This window comes from Geotrypetes seraphini, chromosome 1 (genome assembly GCF_902459505.1).
Source record: "Geotrypetes seraphini chromosome 1, aGeoSer1.1, whole genome shotgun sequence".
NCBI lineage: Eukaryota > Metazoa > Chordata > Amphibia > Gymnophiona > Dermophiidae > Geotrypetes > Geotrypetes seraphini.
Window position 1 is genome coordinate 33489171 of NC_047084.1, and position 22795 is coordinate 33511965.

Consider the following 22795-nt stretch of genomic DNA (forward strand, 5'->3'; position numbering starts at 1 on the left):
CCCTGGTCTAAGACGACTTATCATACAAAGTTTGAAAAACACATTCCTTACCATTACCTGTACTTGCCCTCTAAAGGTGAGCCCCGAGTCCACAAGAGCTCCCAAATACTTTACTTCTTGCACTATCAGTATGATTTCTTCCAGTAACTGAAGAGCAACTAGGATATCAGAGCCCAGAAACCTCCCAATGCACATCACTTTTGTCTTTTGGATGTTCAGCTTTAATCTATTGCAATCCATCCAGCTCATTATTTCTGCAACAACCATCTGCATCTGTGATATTACTGTATCAAAATCACCATCAATAGCGAGGAAGAATTGAATTTTGTCGGCATAAAGTCTGTAGGAGACTCCAAGACACATCAGCAGCTTACAAAGTGGCATAAGATACAGATTAAATAATGCTGCAGATCCCTGTGGAACCCCTGTCCAAACTGCCCTACAACAGGACAGTCTTCCATCAACCAAGACGTCCTGCTATCTCCTACGCAAAAAATATTCAAACCAGGCCAGCACTATTCCACCTACCCCACAGCTCTTCAATCTAACAATATTGCATGGTCAAGGGTATCAAATGCTGCGGAAACGTCCAAAAATACCACCAAATATACCTTCCCACTGTCCATTCCACTTCGCATCTCGTCTAGCATCGACACCAACAAGGTCTCTATGCTATAATGTTTCCGAAAAACATACTGATGGTCATCAAGAATACAGTGCTTCTGAAAATAATGATTGAGTTGTGAGTATACCAGCTTTTCCAGTATTTTTGCCATAACAGCAGTCTAATTTTCGCTATCTTCAAAGTGTCAGGGACCTCACCCTTCATAAGTATTAGATTTATTATCTTCATAATTACTGGGACGATTTTACCACCAAGACGCTTCAAAACATCTGCAGAGCAGATGTGTCCCTTAGATTGTATGAGCCTACAAGATCTTAAAGCGATAGCCACATCTGATTCGTCCACCACCTCGAACGTATCCCACAAACCACCCATTCCACCATCCACATATGAAGCCTCTTCAATCCATGGAATCGTTTGCACAATCAATGCAACCTTTGCTAAAAAATAATGATTAAACTGATCCACTGAAAAAGGACAGGAGGGTTTTTGGATGCTTCCTCGCCAGCTGAAACAATTTGTGAGGTTTATTTATAGCACTGTCCACCCTCCTTTGGAAAAAAAATGCTTCTTTCATAATTATACCAAAGATCCAAACTCGCATAACTGCAATATATACCAAGTTCTCATTTCGTCCGACCACTCCTTGCGCCATTCACATTCTCTCCTTCTTAACTCTTTATGACTTTCCTTCAAATCTGCTATCAACCATTGCATATTCCTTTCTTCCGCCCTCACAATTTTTTCTTTTTGCGGAGCTACAACATCTAACGCATGCAAGATGGAGGATTGCCATTCCTGTATTGCTACAGATGCACTATCTAGATTCAAAGTTCCCAATTGCTGTGAAGAAGCATGTTATCTCTGCAGACACAAATTCACAGTTTTGAAAAATGCTAAACCAAGCATCTGTGATAATATCTTTTAGATAGAAAAATTGGCTGTGATATATGAATGGATTAATGGCATTCATTTACCAAAAAATTTAAACATTGCATGAATATACAGTACAGCCTCATAATACATAATTAAAACTAATTCTTATTTCATGATTGGGGTTTTTTTTTTAACTTATCTTAAATTTCTATCTTTAGATACATTTTTCCTCCAAAAAGCATTTTATTAAAAAAAAATAAATAAAAATCAAGTTTAAAAAAAAAAATCTCATTTGTTTTTTATCCGTCTAGGATCCATTACATAAAATATGCTGTTTAACTTATTTTTCACTATTCCTCATGCTATGCAGACTTTACAGTTTAACTACCTTCTTGGTCTCAAAGTGCTGCTAACAAAATTCCTTCTGTTCGAAAAGGCCAAAACTCCCACCATTACAGAACTGAAAATTAAAAACACCAAATACCCAATACAGCCCGAACTCAAACTCCTAGGAATAACGATAGACAGATGCTGCACAATGCAGTCCCAAATCAATAAAACATCCCAGAAAGCTTTTTTAATTATGAGAAATCTACGTAAAATAAGAAAATTATTCGACCCAGCACAATTCAGGCTAATTGTCCAATCCCTAGTCTTAGGTCTACTGGACTATTGCAATTTCCTCTATCTACTTTGTCCTGCCAACATGATAAAACAACTTCAGACTATACAAAACACTGCCCTCAGACTGATCTACTCCCTGAGAAAATATGATCATATTACAACTGCCTTCCTAGACTCTCACTGGCTACCTATACAAGCACGAATTCAATTCAAATTCTACTGTCTATTATTCAAAGCATTAAACGGCTCCGCCCCCCCCCCCTATCTAAACAACCGCCTAAACCAGATCCTCACCTCAAGACAAAGAAGAACTCCGAACCCTTTTGCCTTCCCTCCACTCAAGGGCACTCAGCGCAAAAAGATGTTTGATAACCTTCTGGCGACGCAAGCAGCAAAACCTAACCACTCCATCTCCAACTTGTTAACGGCAACAGGCGACTTGAAAACTTTTCGAAAAGAAATCAAAACTCTACTTTTCAAAAAATTTATCCAGATATCTTAACCCAACCCTTCCCCCTCCTCCTAGATAAATTCTCCCCCCAAACCTCCACTTAAATAATCTCTTCCTCCCCAAAACACCAACCAAGTATTCAGATCCCTGAAATGTAACGTAATCTTATTTGTACTCTAACTAATCTATTTGTTATATCACACAGTAACGTACAGTCAATTTAATATCCAATTTGCAAGTTCTTCTGGAATTAATCCAGCTACTTCTCCTCCCTTGTAACAAAAAAACAAAACAAAAAAACAAAACTGTTGTAACCTCACTGGAAATGTCCAGTTAGCTCTTTTGTAATCCGCCTTGAACTGCAAGGTATAGGCGGAATAGAAGTCCCTAATGTAATGTAATGTAATCTAAGACTGATTTTTACCAGGGCTATGGAGTCAGTAGATAAATCCTTCGACTCCAACTCCTCAGTTTCTGGTACTTACGACTCTGAAATTGTCTCCAACTCTGATTCTGACTCCACAGCCCTGATTTTTACATAGAAGTGTTTTATTAACCTTTCTTGATTTAGTTTGAAACTGCCTACAATACATTAAGTACATTTCATTTAATGCAATAACAAGTGAAATACAATGGTGCACCGGTTTGTGAGTGTTTTGCAAGACGAGCAAAACATTCACAAAATCGGTGCCTCGGAAACCGAGCTTGCCTCGATTTAAGAGCGGCACCCTCCCCCCCGCGATCCGGCACCCCCCGCTGCGATTCGGAACCCCCCTGCCGCTTCTTACTGTCATCTGGGCCGGGGCACCTGTCCTGTGTGTTGGTGCTGGTGCCCGAAGATCGGCCTCCTCTTCTTGCTGGGCCTTGAGCATCTGCGCATGCTCAAGGCCTGCGAATTCATGCTCTCTCCGAGAGCCGGTGCCGGTGCCCAGGCCCAGATGATAGTAAGAAGCGGCAAGGGGGTGCCCAATTGCGGCGGGGGTTTCTAGTAAGCAAACATCCTCTTTGCTTACTTCTTACTTCAGTCAGAAAAACATAAAGGGGGTAAAAACACAAGGAAGGGGAAAGAAAGTAGGGGAAAAAAAAATTATTTTGTAAAAGTGTACATTAGCTTGATCGTTTAATTAATAAAAGCATCATTGAATAAAAATGTTAAGACTGACGAAAAGAACTTGTTTAACCTGTCAGCTATCTCTTTTTCCTCCTTAACCACTCCCTTCCTGTCTCTATTGTCCAAAGGTCCCACTTCCTCCCTGGCTGGTTGTTTCCCCTTCACATACCTGAAGAATGGTTTGAAGTTTTTTGCTTCCCCCGCCAGTCTCCTCATATTCTCTTTTTGCTTTCCTAACCACACTTCTTTTGGTGCCTTTTGTGTTCCTTCTGGTTGTCCTTAGTTTGGTCCTTTTTCCATTTTATAAATGATGTTTTCTTGTTACTTATCGCCTTTCTCACTGCATTTGTTATCCACGCCAGGTTTTTGGTTCAATTTTTTTTTGCACTCTTTCCTAAACCTAGGGACATACAGGTTTTGTGCTTCGTGCACCGTGCCCTTGAATAGGGCCCAGGCTTCCTCTACGGTCTCCATCTTCCCTGAGCTGTTGCTGAGTTTCTTTCCTACCATTTTCCTCATGGCCTCGTAATTTCCTTTTCTAAAATTGAGTGCTGTTGTTGTAGTTCTTTTCACTTTTGATGTTCCCATTTCTAGCTTGCACTGGATTCAGACGTTCAAATACTTGAAGGGTATTAACGTAGAACAAAATATTTTCCAGAGAAAGGAAAATGGTAAAACCAGAGGACATAATTTGAGGTTGAGGGGTGGTAGATTCAAAGGCAATGTTAGGAAATTCTACTTTACGGAGAGGGTGGTGGATGCCTGGAATGCGCTCCCGAGAGAGGTGGTGGAGAGTAAAACTGTGACTGAGTTCAAAGAAGCGTGGGATGAACACAGAGAATCTAGAATCAGAAAATAATATTAAATATTGAACTAAGGCCAGTACTGGGCAGACTTGCACGGTCTGTTTCTGTGTTTGGCCGTTTGGTGGGGGATGGGCTGGGCTTCAGGGGCTGGGAGGGTGTAGATGGGCTGGAGTAGGTTTTAACGGAGATTTCGGCAGTTGGAATAGAAGCACAGTACCGTATATAGCTTTGGATTCTTGCCCAGAAATAGCTAAGAAAAAAAAATTTAAAAAATTTAAATTGTATCAGGTTGGGCAGACTGGATGGACCATTCGGGTCTTTATCTGCTGTCATCTACTATGTATGTTACTATGTTATTTACATTTTTTGATATTTCACAAAACAAAATGCTAGAACATATATACTGATGCCAAATACATTTTGAATTTGTCAAACCATAAAGCATTGTTTATTTTTTTTCCTTTCTCTACAGCTGCTGGAGAAACACAAGAACACAGAAAGCATGGTAGAATTACTTGAACTATATCAGATGGAGGATGATGCTTATGGTAATCTTGCAGAAGCCACTACAGAATTGTACCAATACTTACTGCAGCCATTCCGAGATATGAGAGAACTGGCAATGCTCAGGAGACAACAGATAAAGGTATTATGTCAATAATCTTACTTATATGTAGTCAGATAGTATACTAACAAAAGTGAGTTTAGGAGAGAGGAAGTATTTTCACTGTGGTTTTAAAAGAAATATGTAGGCTGGAGAGTTATAGACCCTTTATTTTGAATGCATCTAATTTGTATTAGAGGTCTGCATGGGAGCGGGGATTGTGGGAATACCACGGGGATCCCCCTAGGTCTTCGGGACTACCATGGGGATCCCCCCAGGCTCACGGGACTCCTATGGAAATGGAACTGGGGTTCCCGAGACCTGGAAAGAGAATTAGTAGAAGATAGACAAAATGATGGAAAACAAAATGTCCCACCAGCTACAGCAAGAGAGATGTTCATTTTGAGGGGAGCTCACCTCAAGAAGGACATGGCGATACTTGAGAGAGTCCAAAGGAGAGCAACGAAGCTTGTAAGAGGGCTGGAAAACTGCCCATACGCCGAGAGGCTGGATAAGCTGGGTCTCTTCTCTCTGGAAAAAAGGAGGCTCAGGGGAGATATGATAGAGACCTTCAAGATCCTGAGAGGCATAGAGAGGGTGGATAGGGACAGGTTCTTCAGACTGAGAGGGACAACAGGTACGAGGGGGCACTCGGAGAAACTGAAGGGGGATAGGTTCAAGACAAATGCAAGGAAGTTTTTCTTCACCCAAAGGGACGTGAACACATGGAATGCGCTCCCGGAGGAAGTGATCAGGCAGAATACAGTACAGGGATTCAAACAGGGATTGGACGGATTCCTGAGGGACAAAGGGATCGTAGGGTACTGAAACCAAGGGGTGATTCAGACAGGTCGTGACCTGTTGGGCCGCCGCGGGAGCGGACTGCTGGGCGGGATGGACCTGTGGTCTGACCCAGCAGTGGCACTGCTTATGTTCTTATGTTCTAAGCTCAAAGTGAGAGGTCCAGCCCCCTCTCATGGTTATGCCATCAGTTGTGTACAAAATGAAGTACTTGCTGAGTTTGTTTTGTCCAGTTCAGTTTTTGGCACATTTTTCTTATGCAACCATTGTCCTGAAAAGTGCCTCTCTCAATTCTGCTTTTAAATGATTTTGATGCTGTATTGTTTGATTCTTTACTCATTGCTGCATTAAAAATCATTTGTGGATCTTGGAAGGATCTCTCACAAGTTACATAGTAACATAATAAATGCGGCAGATAAAGACCTGAACGATCCATCCAGTCTGCCCATAAGTTATACACTTCCCCCTCCGAATCCGTGGTTTCAGCATCCGCAGAATTGGTTATTTGCAATTTTTTTTGGGGGGAGGAGGCTTTGTTTCAGACCTTCCCCGCCTCCCTACCGCTTTCTCTCTGGCATCCCGGCCTTACCTAATGGTCTAGCAGGCTTTCGGGCCAGGAGCGATCTTTCTACTCTCCTGCCCTGTGCAGATCGCCAATAGGAAATAGCTGCCGTGAGCTCCCGTCGTAGTCTCGAGAGACTACGGGAGCTTATGGCAAGTCAAAACCGTCAGAAGTAATTGCTGCTTTTTGTGGGGACAGGTAACTTTTATGGGGGGATGGGCAGGGACAGAGGGGATTCCTGGCAGGGATGGGCGGGATTTCTGTCCCCGTGCTACTCTCTTAAATATTAATCTAAAATTTTTTTTTAAAAAATGTCAGATTTGTCAAATTGTGGCATTCTATTGGCTACTTGCATTGATATTGAGCTTGGGATCCCAAATTTGAAGCAATGTAATACAATTGGTATCCAAACTACTGGAAGAAGTAGTAGTGTACAAAATTGAGTTAGTGGGCATTAGATCTTTTGGATTTAATTAAGTTTTCAGTGAGCTACATTTCAGACACAGTAGGTGTTTTCTTATCCCAGAGTGTTTGCAAATAATGGAAAGGTCCTACTCCCATGGTGTGTCCTTCCCTTTGTATGATATATTGAAATGAGTAAGCCTAGTACTATTAGCAACAAGCTAGAATAGAACAGACTTTGGGTGGAGGAGGAAGAGAAATAAGGTAATGTTAGTCTTCCCATTTACATAAGTGTTGCTATGGGGTGATCAAAATCCTTACCTCCCTTTCTGTTCTCCCATTCCCTCCTGTGGGTCTGGGCATCTCTCCTTATTTTCTTGAATCCTCTTCTTCCCTCCTGCAGGTTCGTCATCACCTTCCCAACTCTCTCTCTCCCTCCTCCCCTATGGGCCCTACAAACCTGCTGTGTTGTCCAGCACTGTCAGCAGTAATAACTTCTGTCTCTCTCTGGCTAACCCAGGTCCTTCCCTCTGTCACAACTTGCCTGTTGCTGTTTGGGAAGGATGCTGCAGGTTTGCAAGTCTATAGAGTCCATTGGTAGAGAAGGAGAGAGGAAGGTGACGTTGGACCCACAAGAGGGAATGGTGGAGATGGGAGAAGAGAAGGAAGAGAGGAGAAAAACAAGCACATGTATGGGGGCTAAATGTAGCACATGGATAGGAAGGAAGGGAGAGTGGCCTATATGTTGTACAGAAAGGGGAGATGAGGAAATACTGCACATGGGTGGAAGAGAAGGGAAGGAGGGGAAATACTTCACATGGAGAGAGTGAGATGGGCTAACTGCAGCACAGGGAAGAGAGAGAACATAAGAACATGATGGAAGACTAGATAGACTTGAAAAGGAAGCTTAACTTGAAAGATGGTGCTAAAGATGGATGTGAAGAAGAAAGGAGGCAAGAAAAGAAATAACGAAAGAACAGGAGCTTCTGAAAGTAGTTAAGTGCATAGATGCAGCAAAACAGAACCAGAGACTGGGACAATTTGATTAGAAAAATAAAATCACCAGATAACAAAGGCAGGAAAAATGATTTTTTTTTAAGTTTAGTGACTGAATTATGAAAGTTTTAAGAATTTACATCTGCTGGCATTTTTTTCTGATTCTCTGGTGTTGCACTGCACAAAGAGTTTAGCATCTCAGGTTTCAATTTAATTTTTATTTACTTTGGTACTTTTAGTTTGTGGTTGCTTGTCCTGAATTTTAAGAGAGTCTTTCTATGTTTTGCATGTGTAATGGAAGCCATGATGTGATGCTGTGGAAGGGTATATGAGAGGAAGGAGATATATCTCTGAAAAGGCTGCGCGAGGGTAGAAGCACAGGTTGCAAAGTGTTTATTGTTTATTCAGATTTTTGATTAAACGCTTTTTCGGAACTACAAAGCGTTGAACAAGATTTAAAATAACATTTAAACAAAAATTTAACAATTAAAACATACATTACTATAAAAAACTACAAGACTGACAGCAATGACATACTAGGTAAATATGGACCGAAAGGCCCCTAAACACGAATAGGAAGAGGGGGAGAAATACAATCGATATAGAAATTATGAGAAACATTTAAGGTAAACACAAAAAGGGACTGGGAAAATAAATGTAGAAAACAAAAATAGGTTAATTCCTAAAATAGAATTGATCAATTAAAAGCATCTTTAAAAAGAAAGCACTTTAAATTGCTTTTAAAATTTTTTAAGTTTTTTTCCATTTTTAAGTGTAAAGGAAGAGAATTCCAGATCATAGGGGCTGTCACAGAAAAAATTGAGGTACAACGTGTACCGATTATTTTTAAAGATGGAATGTTAAGATTGTATTGAGAAATAGATCTTAAAGCTCTCGGAGGGTCATATGGGATCAAAAGTCTGTCTATAAATGCTGGTGTATTGGTCTGCAAAGTTTTAAATGTCAGAAGGGCGATTTTATAAGTTACCCTGTGTGGGACAGGCAACCAGTGGGCTTTTTGAAACAAAGGAGTAACATGATCAAATTTCTTTGCGCCCGAGATTATCTTAATGGCTGTGTTTTGAATAAGCTGCAAGCGTTTTAAGTCTTTATGATAGATCCCTTTTAATAATGAGTTACAATAGTCCATTTTTGATATTACGAGTGCATGGATCAGAACATTCAGGGAACCAAGCTAGGGAGGCGTGGTGTTAGAGATATGCAAGATCAGAGTAGATGTGATTCTCAAAAGACAAGTTTGAGGCACAGCGACCTGCTTTCTGACCTTTGCCTGTCATACTAGGTTATGGAGCCTTGAGTGGTGAGCCTTTACCCCAGCTCCTAATAGCAGGTGTGGATTATGTAGCTGATGCTCTGAACGACAGCATCAGAGTCAATGATCAAAGTTTAGGCTTATTTGATCTCAGTCCGCTGGATGCTCTGGACCAAGCAATGGGCTGGTGACTCCACCTCCAAGGCTACTTTCAGCAGACTTTCTTTTAAAGTGCAAATGTTGCTCGCTAAAGGACTGGATGATCTCATGATTAGCATAGCAGATAATCATTCAAAATCTTTGCCTGACATCAGACTCGGAACCTCTAGAGGCTCAGGGGCTCTAATTTTCGTGGCTCCAGATGGTCTAGGCATTACTCAGGAGCCACTTCCCAGAGATCCTTCTAGAGATACAAATAGGTTTGCTGGACCCAGACAAAACCAGGCCTACAGTTCCCATCTTGCTTCAACCTCCAGAAAGTCACAATGATGCCAGGTCCAGAGTGATTCCCCTCAAGATAGGGAGATGGCTCTTGAACTTTGTGCAGGCTTGGACTCCGATCCCCCCCGATCGTTGAGTTCTGGAAATCATCCAGAGCGGTTACAAGCAGGAATTCGTCCAACCCTAAACGGACTAGTTTGTGGACTCCCGAGTGGGGCGACCAGAAAAAGCAGAGAGGGTGGAAGCCACAGTGCGAATGCTGTTGGATATTCAGGCTATAGAACCTGTGCTGCCCGAAGACTTGGGCTTGGGCAGATATTCCATATATTTAATCGTGCCAAAGAAAGACTCAGTTGATTGGACACCCATTCTGGATCTTAAGTCAATTCAGCACTTAGGATTCCATGCTTAGTCAAAGAACGTTGCCCACTTAATCCAGGCAGTGAAGCCCAGGGGATATATTGATAGATCCACTGCTGTTCTTTTTGCCTCAAAAACTGCCGCCAATCCCCTCGCCTAACAGGCTGGGGACAGTGTTTAATACAGGGGTGCCCAAAACATCGATTACAAAGGTAACGCTGATAGATTGCAGAGCCAGTCTTGTTTAAATGACACGCTTCCCCCTCAGCGTCCTCCGGATTCCCCTATGGTCACTGTCTCACCTTTAAAGTTAATTACATCGGAGGAGGTGCGGGACCACGACAGAGGGAACGTGCTGCAGAGGCCGACGGCAGCCTGCTAGGTTTGCTTTGCAGGCTGCTATAATTCACTTTCAACTATGGTAGTTAGACCCAGAGGGAGGAACGGAGGTGAGTACAGTTGCAATCGGGGTCTGAGGTCCTGACAATCATTGTGTATGGGAAGCAGCAGAGGCAAGGCCCTACACGTTGGGGTAAGGCTGTGCCCCTCGTGAGGGCCCCGGCAGGATGGGGGTTGACTTAGAGACACTGGATTTGGACGGGAGGGGGGAGGAGAGACAAAAGGTCTCTGAGGAGGGGCGGGAAAGCAGACTTGAACCAAAAGGGAGGGGGGAGACAGGGCAGATGCTGGACTACTAGAGGGGTTAGAGAGGGGAAACATCCTGAACCAAGGGGAGAGAGATGCCAGGCCCTGGGGAAAGGGATGACAAAGAGAGTGAGAGAGACAGAAAGACCTGGATCAAAGGTAGGAGGGCTCAAAATGTTAGCAGAAGGACGAGGGAGGGAGAGACCTGAAACAAAGGGGAGGCAGAAGAGAGGGGGGCAGATGTTGGACTTGGGGGGTGTATAGAGGGAAGAAAAAGAGAGAGACTGCGGAGAGATGGAAAGATTCTAGACCAGGGAGGGAAGAAGGAAGGAAGGAGAGAGAGAGAGGCAGAGAAAGACCTGGAAGAAAGGAGAACACAAATGCTGGACATTGGGTGGGGGTGGGGGAGGTTGTAAGCAGAAGAAAGACAGAAGCCTGAACCAAAGCAGAAAGACAGATGCTGGACTATGGGAGGTGCAGACAGAAGAGACAGAGGGGGAGAGACCCTGAGGAATAACAGAGAGAGGCAAGATCATAACAGAGGAAGGAGAGAGAGGGAGACATGTTGCCAATAGGGGTGGAGGAGAGAAGAAGAAAAGTTGGACTTCTGGAGGGACAGAGAGAGATGTTGGTTGGGGAATGGAACGAGGTCTGGAGGACAGAAGAGGTGCACTCGGTATATATATATAAATAAATATGGGGGTCTTTTACTAAGGTGCGCTAAATGCCAGTGCGTCCATAGAATATAATGGGTGCATTGGCACTTAGCACGCGCTGAATCGGCTAGCGCGCCTTAATGAAAAAGGGGGTATATGTTTAGTATTTTTATTTTTGGTAGATAATTTTGACTTGATCATTTTAAAAGTAGCTTGCAAGCCAAAAAAGTGTGGGCACCCCTGGTTTAATAACTACACACCTCAGTGCAGAAAACTCATGATAGTGATCCAAGCAATGGATAACTAATGGTTCCTCCAGCCTGCGTGTAATGAAATATGATTTATGCTCCAAAAGGCAGAACGTGGATGCATGGCTTACAGAAGAAATTTTCATTATTAATTGAAGTAGAGGGGTGTGTCTTTTATTTTTTACCTTTGAAGTTCAACTGAGGTTTTTTTCCACTTCATTTAGTTTTTCTTGATATTTGGTAGTTGTTTTGGGGGGGGGGGGTTATAATTTAGGGCAGTCTCTCAAACTTTCTCAAGCCGGGGCACACTAAAGGTATTGGCCATGGCTTGAGGCACCCAGAAGTGTGTGGACATGTGCTGAGACCCTTCAGATGGGCCTTGATACATCAGTAGGGGGTGCCAGCAGGGAAGAAGGCCGGAGAGAAGGAGAGATACTGGCACCAGCTGATTGCCTACAGCAGTGGTTCCCAAACCTCTCCTGGGGGACCCCCAGCCAGTCAGGTTTTCAAGATATCCCTAATGAATATGCATGAGAGAGATTTGCATACCTGTCACTTCCATTATATGCAAATTTCTCTCATGCATATTAATTAGGGATATCTGACTGGCTGGGGGTACCCCAGGACAGGTTTGGGAACCACTGGCCTACAGCATTGTTTCTCAACTACTTTAAGCTAAGTACCCCCCCTAAGTCTAACAAATATCAATTGAGTACCCCAACCACAGACCTCCCTAGGCCCACCCAAGCTCCCCAGATCCCATCCCCTTTACTAATCGTAATGCAATTTTTTCCATTCATGTTTCATATACACACAATATACATAGCAGATATAAATTCTCAAAACTGACACATTTCAATCACTATATTGAAAATAAAATCATTTTACCTACCGGTGATCCTCTGCAGGCTGCTGTAATTAGCATTAAAGGTGAGACCGGGATGCCAGGGGGGGGAAGCTAGAGGACACTAGAGACAAGGGGGAAACATGCAGGCCTTCGGCGAATCGGGCAGCGCTGGCGCTGTACCGAGTAGGAAAATCAGCTGTCAGGCGCCTCTCTTCCTCTTCAGTGTGCTGCGGCACACTTGAAATCTCAGGAGGCACACAGTTTGAGATACACTGATTTAGGGGACAGCATCCTAGGGTGCTTAATAAAGTGGTGATTTCAATTACCTCAGCATTGACTAGATAAATGTTACATCAGGGAGTACTAGGGACATAAAATTCCTAGATGTCATAAATGACTTCTTCTTGAATGTAGTGTATCTAGATTTTCAGAAAGCTTTTGCCAAAGTTCTTCATGAGAGGCTCCTGAGAAAATTAGAGTCATGGGATAGGAGGAAATGTTCAGTTGTGGCTTAGGGAGTTGGTTTTCTGATAGAAAACACAGGGTAGGGCTAAATTTCCATTTTTCTCAATGGAGGAGGGTAAATAGTGAGTGGAGTGCCACAGGGATCTATACTGGGACTGGTGCTATTTAACTTATTTATGATTTAAGATAATGTTTCATGGTAATATGTAAGTACGAGGGTCAATTGAAAAGTTTCTGGCCTGACCGATCAAGATTAGCATTGCAATTCTATAGCTGTTTGACATATGGCATTGACAAACGTCTATGGCTAGATTTTTAATTCAGTCGGACCATTTAGTTTTATCGTGTCAGCCTTTTAAAGTGAACAGCTGCTCCACTTTATGTTCAAATGATTTTTATTAAAGTCAAGAAGCAAAAATAATACAAACATTTCCAAAGTTTTCATATGTAAACAACGATTCCCCCCATCCCCCTCCCTCATTTAACTTATTTATAAATGATCTGGAAATTGGAATGACAAGTGAGGTGATTAAATTTGCAGAAGATGCTAAATTGTTCAAAGTTGTTCATAGTTCAAACACATGTAGAGTGTGAAAAATTGCAGGCAGACCTTAAGAAATTGGAAGACTGGGCATCCAAATAGCAGATAAAATTTAATGTGGACAAATGTAAAGTGGTGCATAATTCAAATCATAGGAGGAGTGTGTGGCGCAGTGGTTGAAGCTACAGCCTCAGCACCCTGGGGTTGTGGGTTCAAACCCCACGCTGCTCCTTGTGACCCTGGGCAAGTCACTTAATCCTCCGTAGCCTCAGGTACGTTAGATAGATTGTGAGCCCACCGGGACAGATAGGGAAAATGCTTGAGTACCTGATTGTAAAACCGCTTAGATAACCTTGATAGGCGGTATATAAAATCCTAATAAAAAAAAAACCAGATGCTAGGGTCCACCTTGGGGGTTAGCATCCAAGGAAAAGATCTGGGTGTCATTGTAAACAATACTATGAAACCTTTTTACTGAATGTGCAGCAGCAGCAGCCAAAAAAGCAAACAAGATGCTAGGAATTATTAAAAAAAGGAATGGTTAACAAGACTAAGAAGGTTATAATGCCTGGTTGCCTTATCTCAAGAAAGATATAGCGGCATTAGAAAAGGTTCAAAGATGAGCGACCAAGATAATAAAGAGAATGGAACTCTTCTCGTATGAGGAAAGACTAAAAAAGGTTAGGGCTCTTCAGCTTGGAAAAGAGACGGCTGAGGGGAAGATATGATTTGAAGTTACAAAATCGTGAGTAGTGTAGAATGGGTACAGGTGGATTGATTATTTATTTATTTATTTATTTATATTTTTACTATGTCAAAAATTACAAAGACTAGGGGACACTAAATGAAGTTACAGGGAAATACTTTTAAAATCCAACCTCCACTAGATCCACTCAAAAATTAAAACTATCCTACCCCTCCTTAAAAGGCATCTCCCTTGTTGGTAAACTTGGCTCTTCCCTCCCTTTCAGAATCACTCAGCTCTGGAACAGTCTCCCTTCCCCTCTCCGCAATTTGAGCCCCCTTCTACCATTCCGTAAGCATCTGAAGACTTGGCTCTTCTCCAGAACGTAACCCCGTCCCGCTCCTGGCACTCTCACACCAACCTCTCTTCTCTCATACTTATATAATTCCACTGGAGTTCCGTTCCTTCCCTAACCATGTAAACCGTGTCGAGCTCCATCTGCGGAGATGATGCGGTATATAAACCCAAGATTTAGATTAGATTAGATTAGGAGAAAATATTTTTTTACTTGGAGAATAGTTAAGCTCTGGAATGCGTTGCCGATGTGGTAAGAGCAGTTAATATAGCTGGTTTAAGAAAGGTTGGGACAATTTCCTGGAGGAAAAGTCCATAGTCTGTTATTGAGACAGACATGGGGGAAACCATTGCTTGTCCTGGATCGGTAGCATGGAATGTTGCTACCTTTTGGGGTTTTGCAAAGTACTAGTGACCTGGATGGCTGCTGGGCTAGATGGACCATTGGTCTGACTGAGTAAGTCAATTTTTATGGTCTTATATAAGCAGCCTACAGCTCCAAGGAACATCCTACTTCTACTCTTTTGCTGGTATCCTGAGAATTTGTACAATCTGATCAATTTCTTTGACTGGGTGACTAAAGAATTGGATAGAGGGAGTACGCTTGATGTGTTGTATTTAGATTTTAGCAAAGCCTTTGACAGTGTTCCACACAAGCATCTAATAGATAAACTGAGAGCAGGATGCATAAAGCTCTGACAACATGGTAATAAATAATGTGTTGGAAGTGATTTACTTTTGCAGGGCTATACTTGCACAAATAGCATGCAAATCATATGCATGCTATTTGTTTGGAGCAGCCATGTAAAAGAGGGGAGGAACTGTGTTTGGTACCTGCTCAGAAGAGCACATTTCCTCCTGCCTGCATCCGCCATTCTCCTTCTCTGCCCAGCTGATGGCAGCTTTAGAGCCGCAAACAGCTGAGCTGGAAGAGTGGAGAGTGGTTGCTGCCAACTCAGCTGAATCACGGTTTCCTCTGCCAACTCCGGAGCTGTAATCATCTAATTGGGGTTTCCCCTTCCTGTTGGTCATTTATACTCTAGAGCCTGTAGGGGAAGCCCTGATGAGCTGATTGGGACTTTGGAGCCAGCAGCTGCCACTTTCCCCTTTGTTGGTTCTCAACTGATTTGTGACTCCGAAGTCATCAGCTTGGTAGAGGGGGAGAATGGTGGTTACAGGCTTGAAGGTTTTTTTTGGGGGGGGGAAGGGAGGTGGGGGCACAGCTGTTGTGTATGTGTTGTGTGCTTACACAACAGTCACTGGTAACTCCAGAACTGCCAGAAAAGTTTCATAGTAATAAGGGGCAGAGGGCATTTCCTTTCTGTATCGCAAGGAGAGCTCATTAGAATACTAATGAGCTCATTGCAATGCATTTGCATATTGTTTTTGGTGGCAGCCACAGAGAACCCTGTTGAACATCAGGAGGAGAGCTTCTGTGCTAGTAAGACTGCTTTAACGAGTCTTACTAGCACAGAAAGCTTTTGAGCATCGGAGCCCAAGTGCTCAAAGTAACATTGGGTCAAGAACTGGTTGAGTAGAAGGTGACGGGGTAGTGGTCAACGGAGATCTCTCTGAGGAAAGGGATATTGCCAATGGTGTGCCTCAAGGTTCTGTTCTTGTTTCTGTTCTTTTAACATTTTTTGAAAGTGATAGTACTGAAGGGCTAAGATTTGCCTCTTTGCGGATGATACCAAAATCTGTAATAGGGAAAGATGTAGCGAAGCTTGAGGTATGGTCCAGAATTTGGCAGCTAAGATTTAATGTTAAGAAATGCAAGGTCATGCTTTTGGGTACAGTTTAGGAGGTGAAAATCTTTTGTACACAAAAGAAGAGTGGGACTGCTGTGATGAGCTTAAGGTAACCAAACAGGTGGAAAAGGCAATGGCAAAAGTTAGAAGGATGTATGGGTGTATAGGGAGAGAAATGGTTAGTAGGAAGAAGGAGATGTTGATGCCCCTGTAGAAGACTCTGATGAGACCTCATTTACAATATTGTGCACAGTTCTGGAGACCACACCTTCAAAAAGATATAAATAGGATTGAGTCTGTCCAGAGGAATGCTACTAAGTGGTTGGTGGCTTTTTTCATAAGGCATATGGAATGAGCGGAGACAGAAGAGACGGCAGTGATAATCCATGCTGGGACAAATGATGTCAACAGAAGCAACTACAGCAGGACTGCACTAACTGAACAATTCAAGATCCTGGGAAGGAAATTGAAGCTGAGGACACAGAAGATAGTGTTCTCAGAGATCCTGCCAGTACCGAGGGCAGATGGAACTACAAGCAATAAATGCATGGCTGCAGAGATGGTGCGAAGAAGAGGGATTCTACTTTGTGAGGAATTGGACAACTTTTTGGGGGAAGAACAAGCTCTTCAGGAGGGACGGACTTCACCTGAGCAGGAACAAGACTTCTAGCAAGCAATGTTAAGAGAGGAATAGAACAGGCTTTAAACTAAGAAGAAGAGGAAAGCCGACAGTCGACTGGACGTCGACGGTTTGGGTGAGAGTATCCAAAGAAGATACTGAGCAGGAAAAATGCTGGGTAGAAACAAAAGGCAAACAGGAGTTCAAGGAACAAGAGAAATTGGCGAACAAAGGCAAGGGCAAACAGCAAGAGCTAGAGGAACAGGTGAAATTGAGGAAACAAATTGAGACAGAAAAAGATGTGCCAAAAAAGGAGGAAGAAATGAACAGAACTCGGGGTCTTGCAGCTCAAAAAGGGGACGACAAGAGGAACAAATCACAGAGACAAACAACAGAGAAAGGAAAAAACCAGGACCTAAATTGCTTGTACGCAAATGCAAGTAGCCTAAAGAACAAAATGGGAGAACTAGAAATCACGGCCAAAAAAGAGGCCTGGATGTCATTGGAATCACGGAAACATGGTAGAACGAGAAAAACAAATGGGACATAGTACTGCCAGGGTACAAACTCTATTGAAGAGACAGGACACAAAAGAAGGGTGGAGGAATAGCACTATATATAAAGGACACCATTCACTCAACCAAAGTGGATACGGCATCAGAGACGGATGGATTAGAATCATTATGGGTTAAATTACCAGGAAGAAATGGACCTGACATAAAATTGGGACTGTACTATCGTCCACCTGGACAAACAGAAGCAAAAGACAAAGAACTGGAAGCAGAACTAAGGTGGGAATGCAAGAACGGAAATGTCATGGTAATGGGGGACTTTACCTACCCCGGGATAGACTGGAGCATTAAACTCAAACAATGCAAGGGAAATGGAATTCCTAGAAGCTGTGTGGGACTGCTTCATGGAACAGCTCGTCAAGGAACCAACGAGAGGGAATGCAACTCTCGACCTACTACTCAACGGGCTGGGGGGACCTGCAAAGGAAGTGGAAGTAATAGGACCACTAGGAAACAGCGATCACATGATCCAATACAAATTAGAAGTAGGAGCATCAAAAGGGAAGAGAACCACAGCGACAACGCTCAACTTCAAGAAGGGGAACTATGACGCTATGAGAGCAATGGTGAGAAAGAAACTCAGGAAAGGCTCGGGAAAAACAAAGAATGTGGAGCAAGCTTGGTCCCTATTCAAGGACACAGCACAAGAAGCACAGAACCTGTACGTCCCCAGATTTAGAAAAGGGTGCAAAAAGAAGCAAACAAAAGACCCGGTGTGGATAAGCAATGCAGTGAGGGAAGCGATAAGGGACAAGAAACAATTGTTCCGGAAGTGGAAAAAGGACAAAACCGAGGAAAACTGGAAAGAGCACAGGGAACATCAAAAATAATGTCACCGAGTGGTCAGGAAAGCAAAAAGAGAATACTGGCCAAGGAAGCAAGAAATTTCAAATCTTTCTTCAGATATATTAAAGGGAAGCAACCGGCGAGAGAGGAAGTGGGACTGTTGGACGATGTAGATATAAAAGAGTCGATATGGGGAGAAAAGGAGGTGGCTGACAGATTAAACATGTTCTTCTCATCAGTTTTCACAAGTGAGGACACATCCAGTATACCGGAATCCGAAGAAATCTTTAATGGAGACCCAGAAGAAAAACTTTCGACATAAGAGGTAAGCCTCAAAGATGTCCTCTGACAGATAGATAGATTGAAAATCGACAAATCTCCGGGCCCGGACGGGATCCACCCAAGGGTATTAAAGGAACTGAAAACCGAAATAGCGGAAATAGTCCAAAAAGTTTGCAACCTGTCCTTGAAAACAGGGGTGATCCCGGAGGATTGGAAAATAGCAAATGTCACACCTATCTTCAAAAAGGGATCGAAAGGTGATCCAGGAAACTACAGACCGGTGAGTTTGACTTCAGTGCCGGGCAAGATAGTTGAATCACTGATAAAAGACAGTATCTGTGAGCATATAGAAAGGAATAGGCTAATGAAAACGAGCCAACATGGCTTCTGCAAAAGAAGATCATGCCAAACGAGCTTACTACATTTCTTTGAAGGGATAAACAGCCAGATGGACAAAGGGGACCCCATAGACATCATATATCTCGACTTCCAAAAAGCCTTTGTCAAGGTACCTCATGAGCAGCTATTTAGGAAACTGTGGAACCACGGGGTGGAAGGGGACGTACATAGATGGGTTAAACACTGGTTGGCAGACAGAAAGCAGAGGGTTGCAGTTAAGGGCCACTATTTGGACTGGAGAAGGGTAACAAGTGGTGTCCCACAGGGGTCTGTACTGGGGCCGCTGCTGTTCAATGTATTTATAAATGACCTGGAAGCAGGGACAAAGTGCGAAGTTATAAAGTTTGCAGATGACACTAAACTCTATAGCAGGGTTAAAACTATAGGGGAATGTGAAGAACTGCAAAGAGACCTGACAACATTGGAGGAGTGGGCAAATAAATGGCTGATGAACTTCAATATGGAGAAATGCAAGGTCATGCATATAGATAAAAAGAACCTGATGTTCAGCTACAAAATGGGGGGGTTGGTACTGGGGGAAAGTAACCTTGAAAAGAACTTGGGAGTGTTGGTGGATACAACAATGAAACCAAAGGCGCAATGCGCGGCGGCCTCAAAGAAAGCAAACAGAATGTTAGGTATTATCAAGAAGGGTATTACAACAAAAACGAAGGAAGTCATCCTGCCGCTGTATCGGGCGATGGATATGGCAATACTTGAGAGGGTCCAGAGGAGAGCGACATGAATGATTAAGGATATGGAAAACCTTTCATACGCTGAAAGGTTATAGAAACTGGGGCTCTTCTCCCTGGAAAAGCGGAGACTTACAATATTATGAAAGGCATAGAGAGGGTGGGGAGGGACAGGTTCTTCAGCGTACTGGGAACTACAAAAATAAGAGGGCACTCGGAGAAATTGAAAGGGGACAGGTTTAGAACCAATGCTAGAAAGTTCTTCTTCACTCAGAGGGTGGTGGATATCTGGAATGTGCTTCCGGAAGATGTAATAGGACAGACTACATTAAGGGGTTTCAAAGAGGGACTAGATAAATTCCTGAAGGATAAGGGGATTGAAGGCTACAGATAAAGGAGGACACAGGAGCAAAAAAAAAAGGGTATAGATAAAAGGGGAAAGGGGTTTCAGGATATAAAGGAGTAGGAAACAATGGGTTAGATAAAAGATCACTCTACAGGTCATGGACCTGATGGGCCGCCGCGGGAGCGGACCGCTGGACTCGATGGACCCTTGGTCTGACCCAGCGGAGGCAAATTCTTATGTTCTTATTTCAATATGTATACTTTGGAGGAAAGGAGGGAGAGGGGACATATGATAGAGATGTTGAAATACGTGGCATAAATATGCATGAGGCAAGTCTCTTTCAATTGAAAGGATGCTCCGGAATGAGAGGGCATAGGATGAAGTTAAGAGGTGATAGCCACAGGAGTAATCTAATGAAATAACTTTTTTATAGAAAGGGTGATAGATGCGTGGAATAGTCTCCTGGTTGAAGTGATGGGAGACAAAGACTGTGTCTGAATTTAAAGAGAGCATGGGACAGGCACTTGGGATCTCTTAGGGAGAGGAGGAGATAGATGGATGCTGCAGATGGGCAGACTAAATGGGCCATTTTACTTTTTTTCTATGTTTCTTTAACACTTTTGTTTCAAGTTTTCAAGTTTTTATTAAAATTTGATTTAGTCACTTAGCCAATTTCTAAGCGAAATACAAGTTAAAATATATAGGGAAAACAAAAACAAAACTATAATAAGATAAAAACAATGCCATTAACAGAGCAATTAAAAAGAATAAGAGAAACAACATCAAATAAATGGCATACTAATAAACGACAATATTTGACAGACAAACATGAAACAAAAGGAAGCTGGGTTAGAACTACAAGTTGTATAGGAAAGAAAGCTAAATAAGGAACAAACAAAAGGAAAGGGAACATTGCTACTTGTTTCTTTGGAGGAATTTGCAAATTAATATGAACAATTATATCATATGTTGAAGGCTTCTTTGAATAGATGACTCTTCAGTAGGCCCTTGAAACAGTCACGGTTGCGCTCCTCCCTTACGGAAGCTGTTAGGGTATTCCAGAGTTGTGGGGCTACTACTGAAAATATGTTATGCCTCTTTGTTTCTATTATTCGAAGGGAGGGGACTGTAATCAATTTGCGGTCAGATGATCTAAGAGTCCGGGATTGCTTGTATGGAATGAGATATTTATCAATGAATTGGGGTGATTTTGATTGAATCATTTTAAATGTTAATTAAATTTTATAAGAAATTCTTTTATTGGTAGCCAGTGGGCATTCCGAAGTAAAGGGGTGTTATGGTCATATTTCCTAGTTTTTGTTATTAATTTGATTGCAGCATTTTGAATTATCTGAAGGCATCTCAATTCTTTCTGAGTTATTCCTGTAAATAGACTGTTGCAGTAATCCAGTTGTGCAATGACTGAGTGGATCAATATGTTCAAAGATTTCGGTTCTAGAAATTGTGTACTCTAAATACATTTTAGAGTTTATTAATTTGCTATACCGCTTGGCTTTATACAAAAACACAGCAGTGTACGGGGTGTGTGGCCAAGACAGCGGTGGTGTGAACCTGCTTTGAAGACTGTCAGAAAATTTTCTGCCTCTGTTGCCTCTAATTATTCTTCTATGCTTTTTTTTAAAGCAATGCCACATACCAAGAAAAAGGAGTTGGACTGGTGAGGACTGTTCTCCTGCCATTCCTTGTGTCCTCCTTTGTGCAACAAACGATCGACTGCTTCGTGGTAGTAAGCTCTTTGTTTGGAACTAGAGAAGCTGTCCCTGCAGTGAAGAGGGGTGAAGGGGCACTGTGTCTCTCAAGGGCTTGAGCTCTCTTTATTGCCTCCGGATCCCAACAGTCTTCCATGTCTAGCAACTGTTAGGGCTCTGGTGGAGGAGGCCTCTGCATCTGGAAGTATTGCAGAAGAGTCTTCTGGTGCGGACGCTGTCTCATCGTCAGTGCAATGAAGCAATGAGGATCCTGCTGCTCCGACGGAGATATCTTTGATTGGCATATGGCTGGTCCTTCAACGCCTGGAAGCTACAGTCACTAAATCGATGGAGGAGGTAACACTGACAGCAAACAAAATAGATAATCTTACTAAGACTGTAGAATTAGTTAAAAAGGATCTTGCAGGATTCAGACAAGTGCAAGATGAGATACAACATTTACAACAGTTTAAACTCTCAGTGGTAAAAATCAGATTTTTCACAGGAAATTTGAACAAATGGAAAATTACAACAGAAGTTTGAATTTCCCTAAAACTCCTGTAGTAATGACTATTGACTTATTGGTTTCTAATGGAAAATTTAAAAGTTCCTTCAGGCTCTATTCCACCGATAAATAAAATATATTATCTTTCTATAAGAAAAGAATCCCTGGAGGAGCTGGGGGAAAAGAAAATGGAGGAAAAACAGATTGATTTGGCAAACATATTGGAGATGCTGGAACAATCTATTACTGAAGTTTCTGAAAGAGCAACTTTGCATGTATCTTCTGTTTTTGAAGAGGATATGAACGTGGTGTTAAAACTTTATTTTAAAAATTCTCATCTTCCTTTTGGAAGTCAAAAAATCTGGGTTTACCCAGATGTCGCAAAGATTACACAGGAACGAAGGAGAATTTTTCAATCCTTGCGACAAGAAACTATTAAATTAGGAGTGACTTTTTTGTTAGTATATCCTTGCAAATGCCTGGTTCGTTATGCAGGATCTAAATAAGAACATAACATAAGAATTGCTGCTGCTGGGTCAGACCAATGGTCCATCCTGCCCAGCAGTCCGCTCACTTGACGGCCCCAAAGTCAAGACCAGTGCTCCCCAGAGCAATTGAAAGACTTCCTTGATGTGAAGAAAATCATAAAATATTTAACTTTGGGATAAGAAAAATGTGAAAGGGGTTATTAACCACTAGGCCTTTTTCCTTAAGATTTGGATGTATTGGAGATCCAAAATGGCCGCAGACTGATCGGGCTGTGA

At 42.4% G+C, this 22795-nt stretch overlaps 1 protein-coding gene across 2 annotated transcripts in view; it reads left to right on the forward strand.

Annotated features, from left to right (window-relative positions):
* The window catches only part of JMY (junction mediating and regulatory protein, p53 cofactor), a 182389-nt gene that overhangs the window by 19598 nt on the left and 139996 nt on the right, over nucleotides 1-22795 (forward strand). For both annotated transcript variants that reach the window (XM_033929536.1, XM_033929527.1), the window contains exon 2: nucleotides 4966-5139. In XM_033929536.1, coding sequence (XP_033785427.1) covers nucleotides 4966-5139 — 174 coding nt within the window. The remainder of the gene's footprint in view (nucleotides 1-4965; nucleotides 5140-22795) is intronic.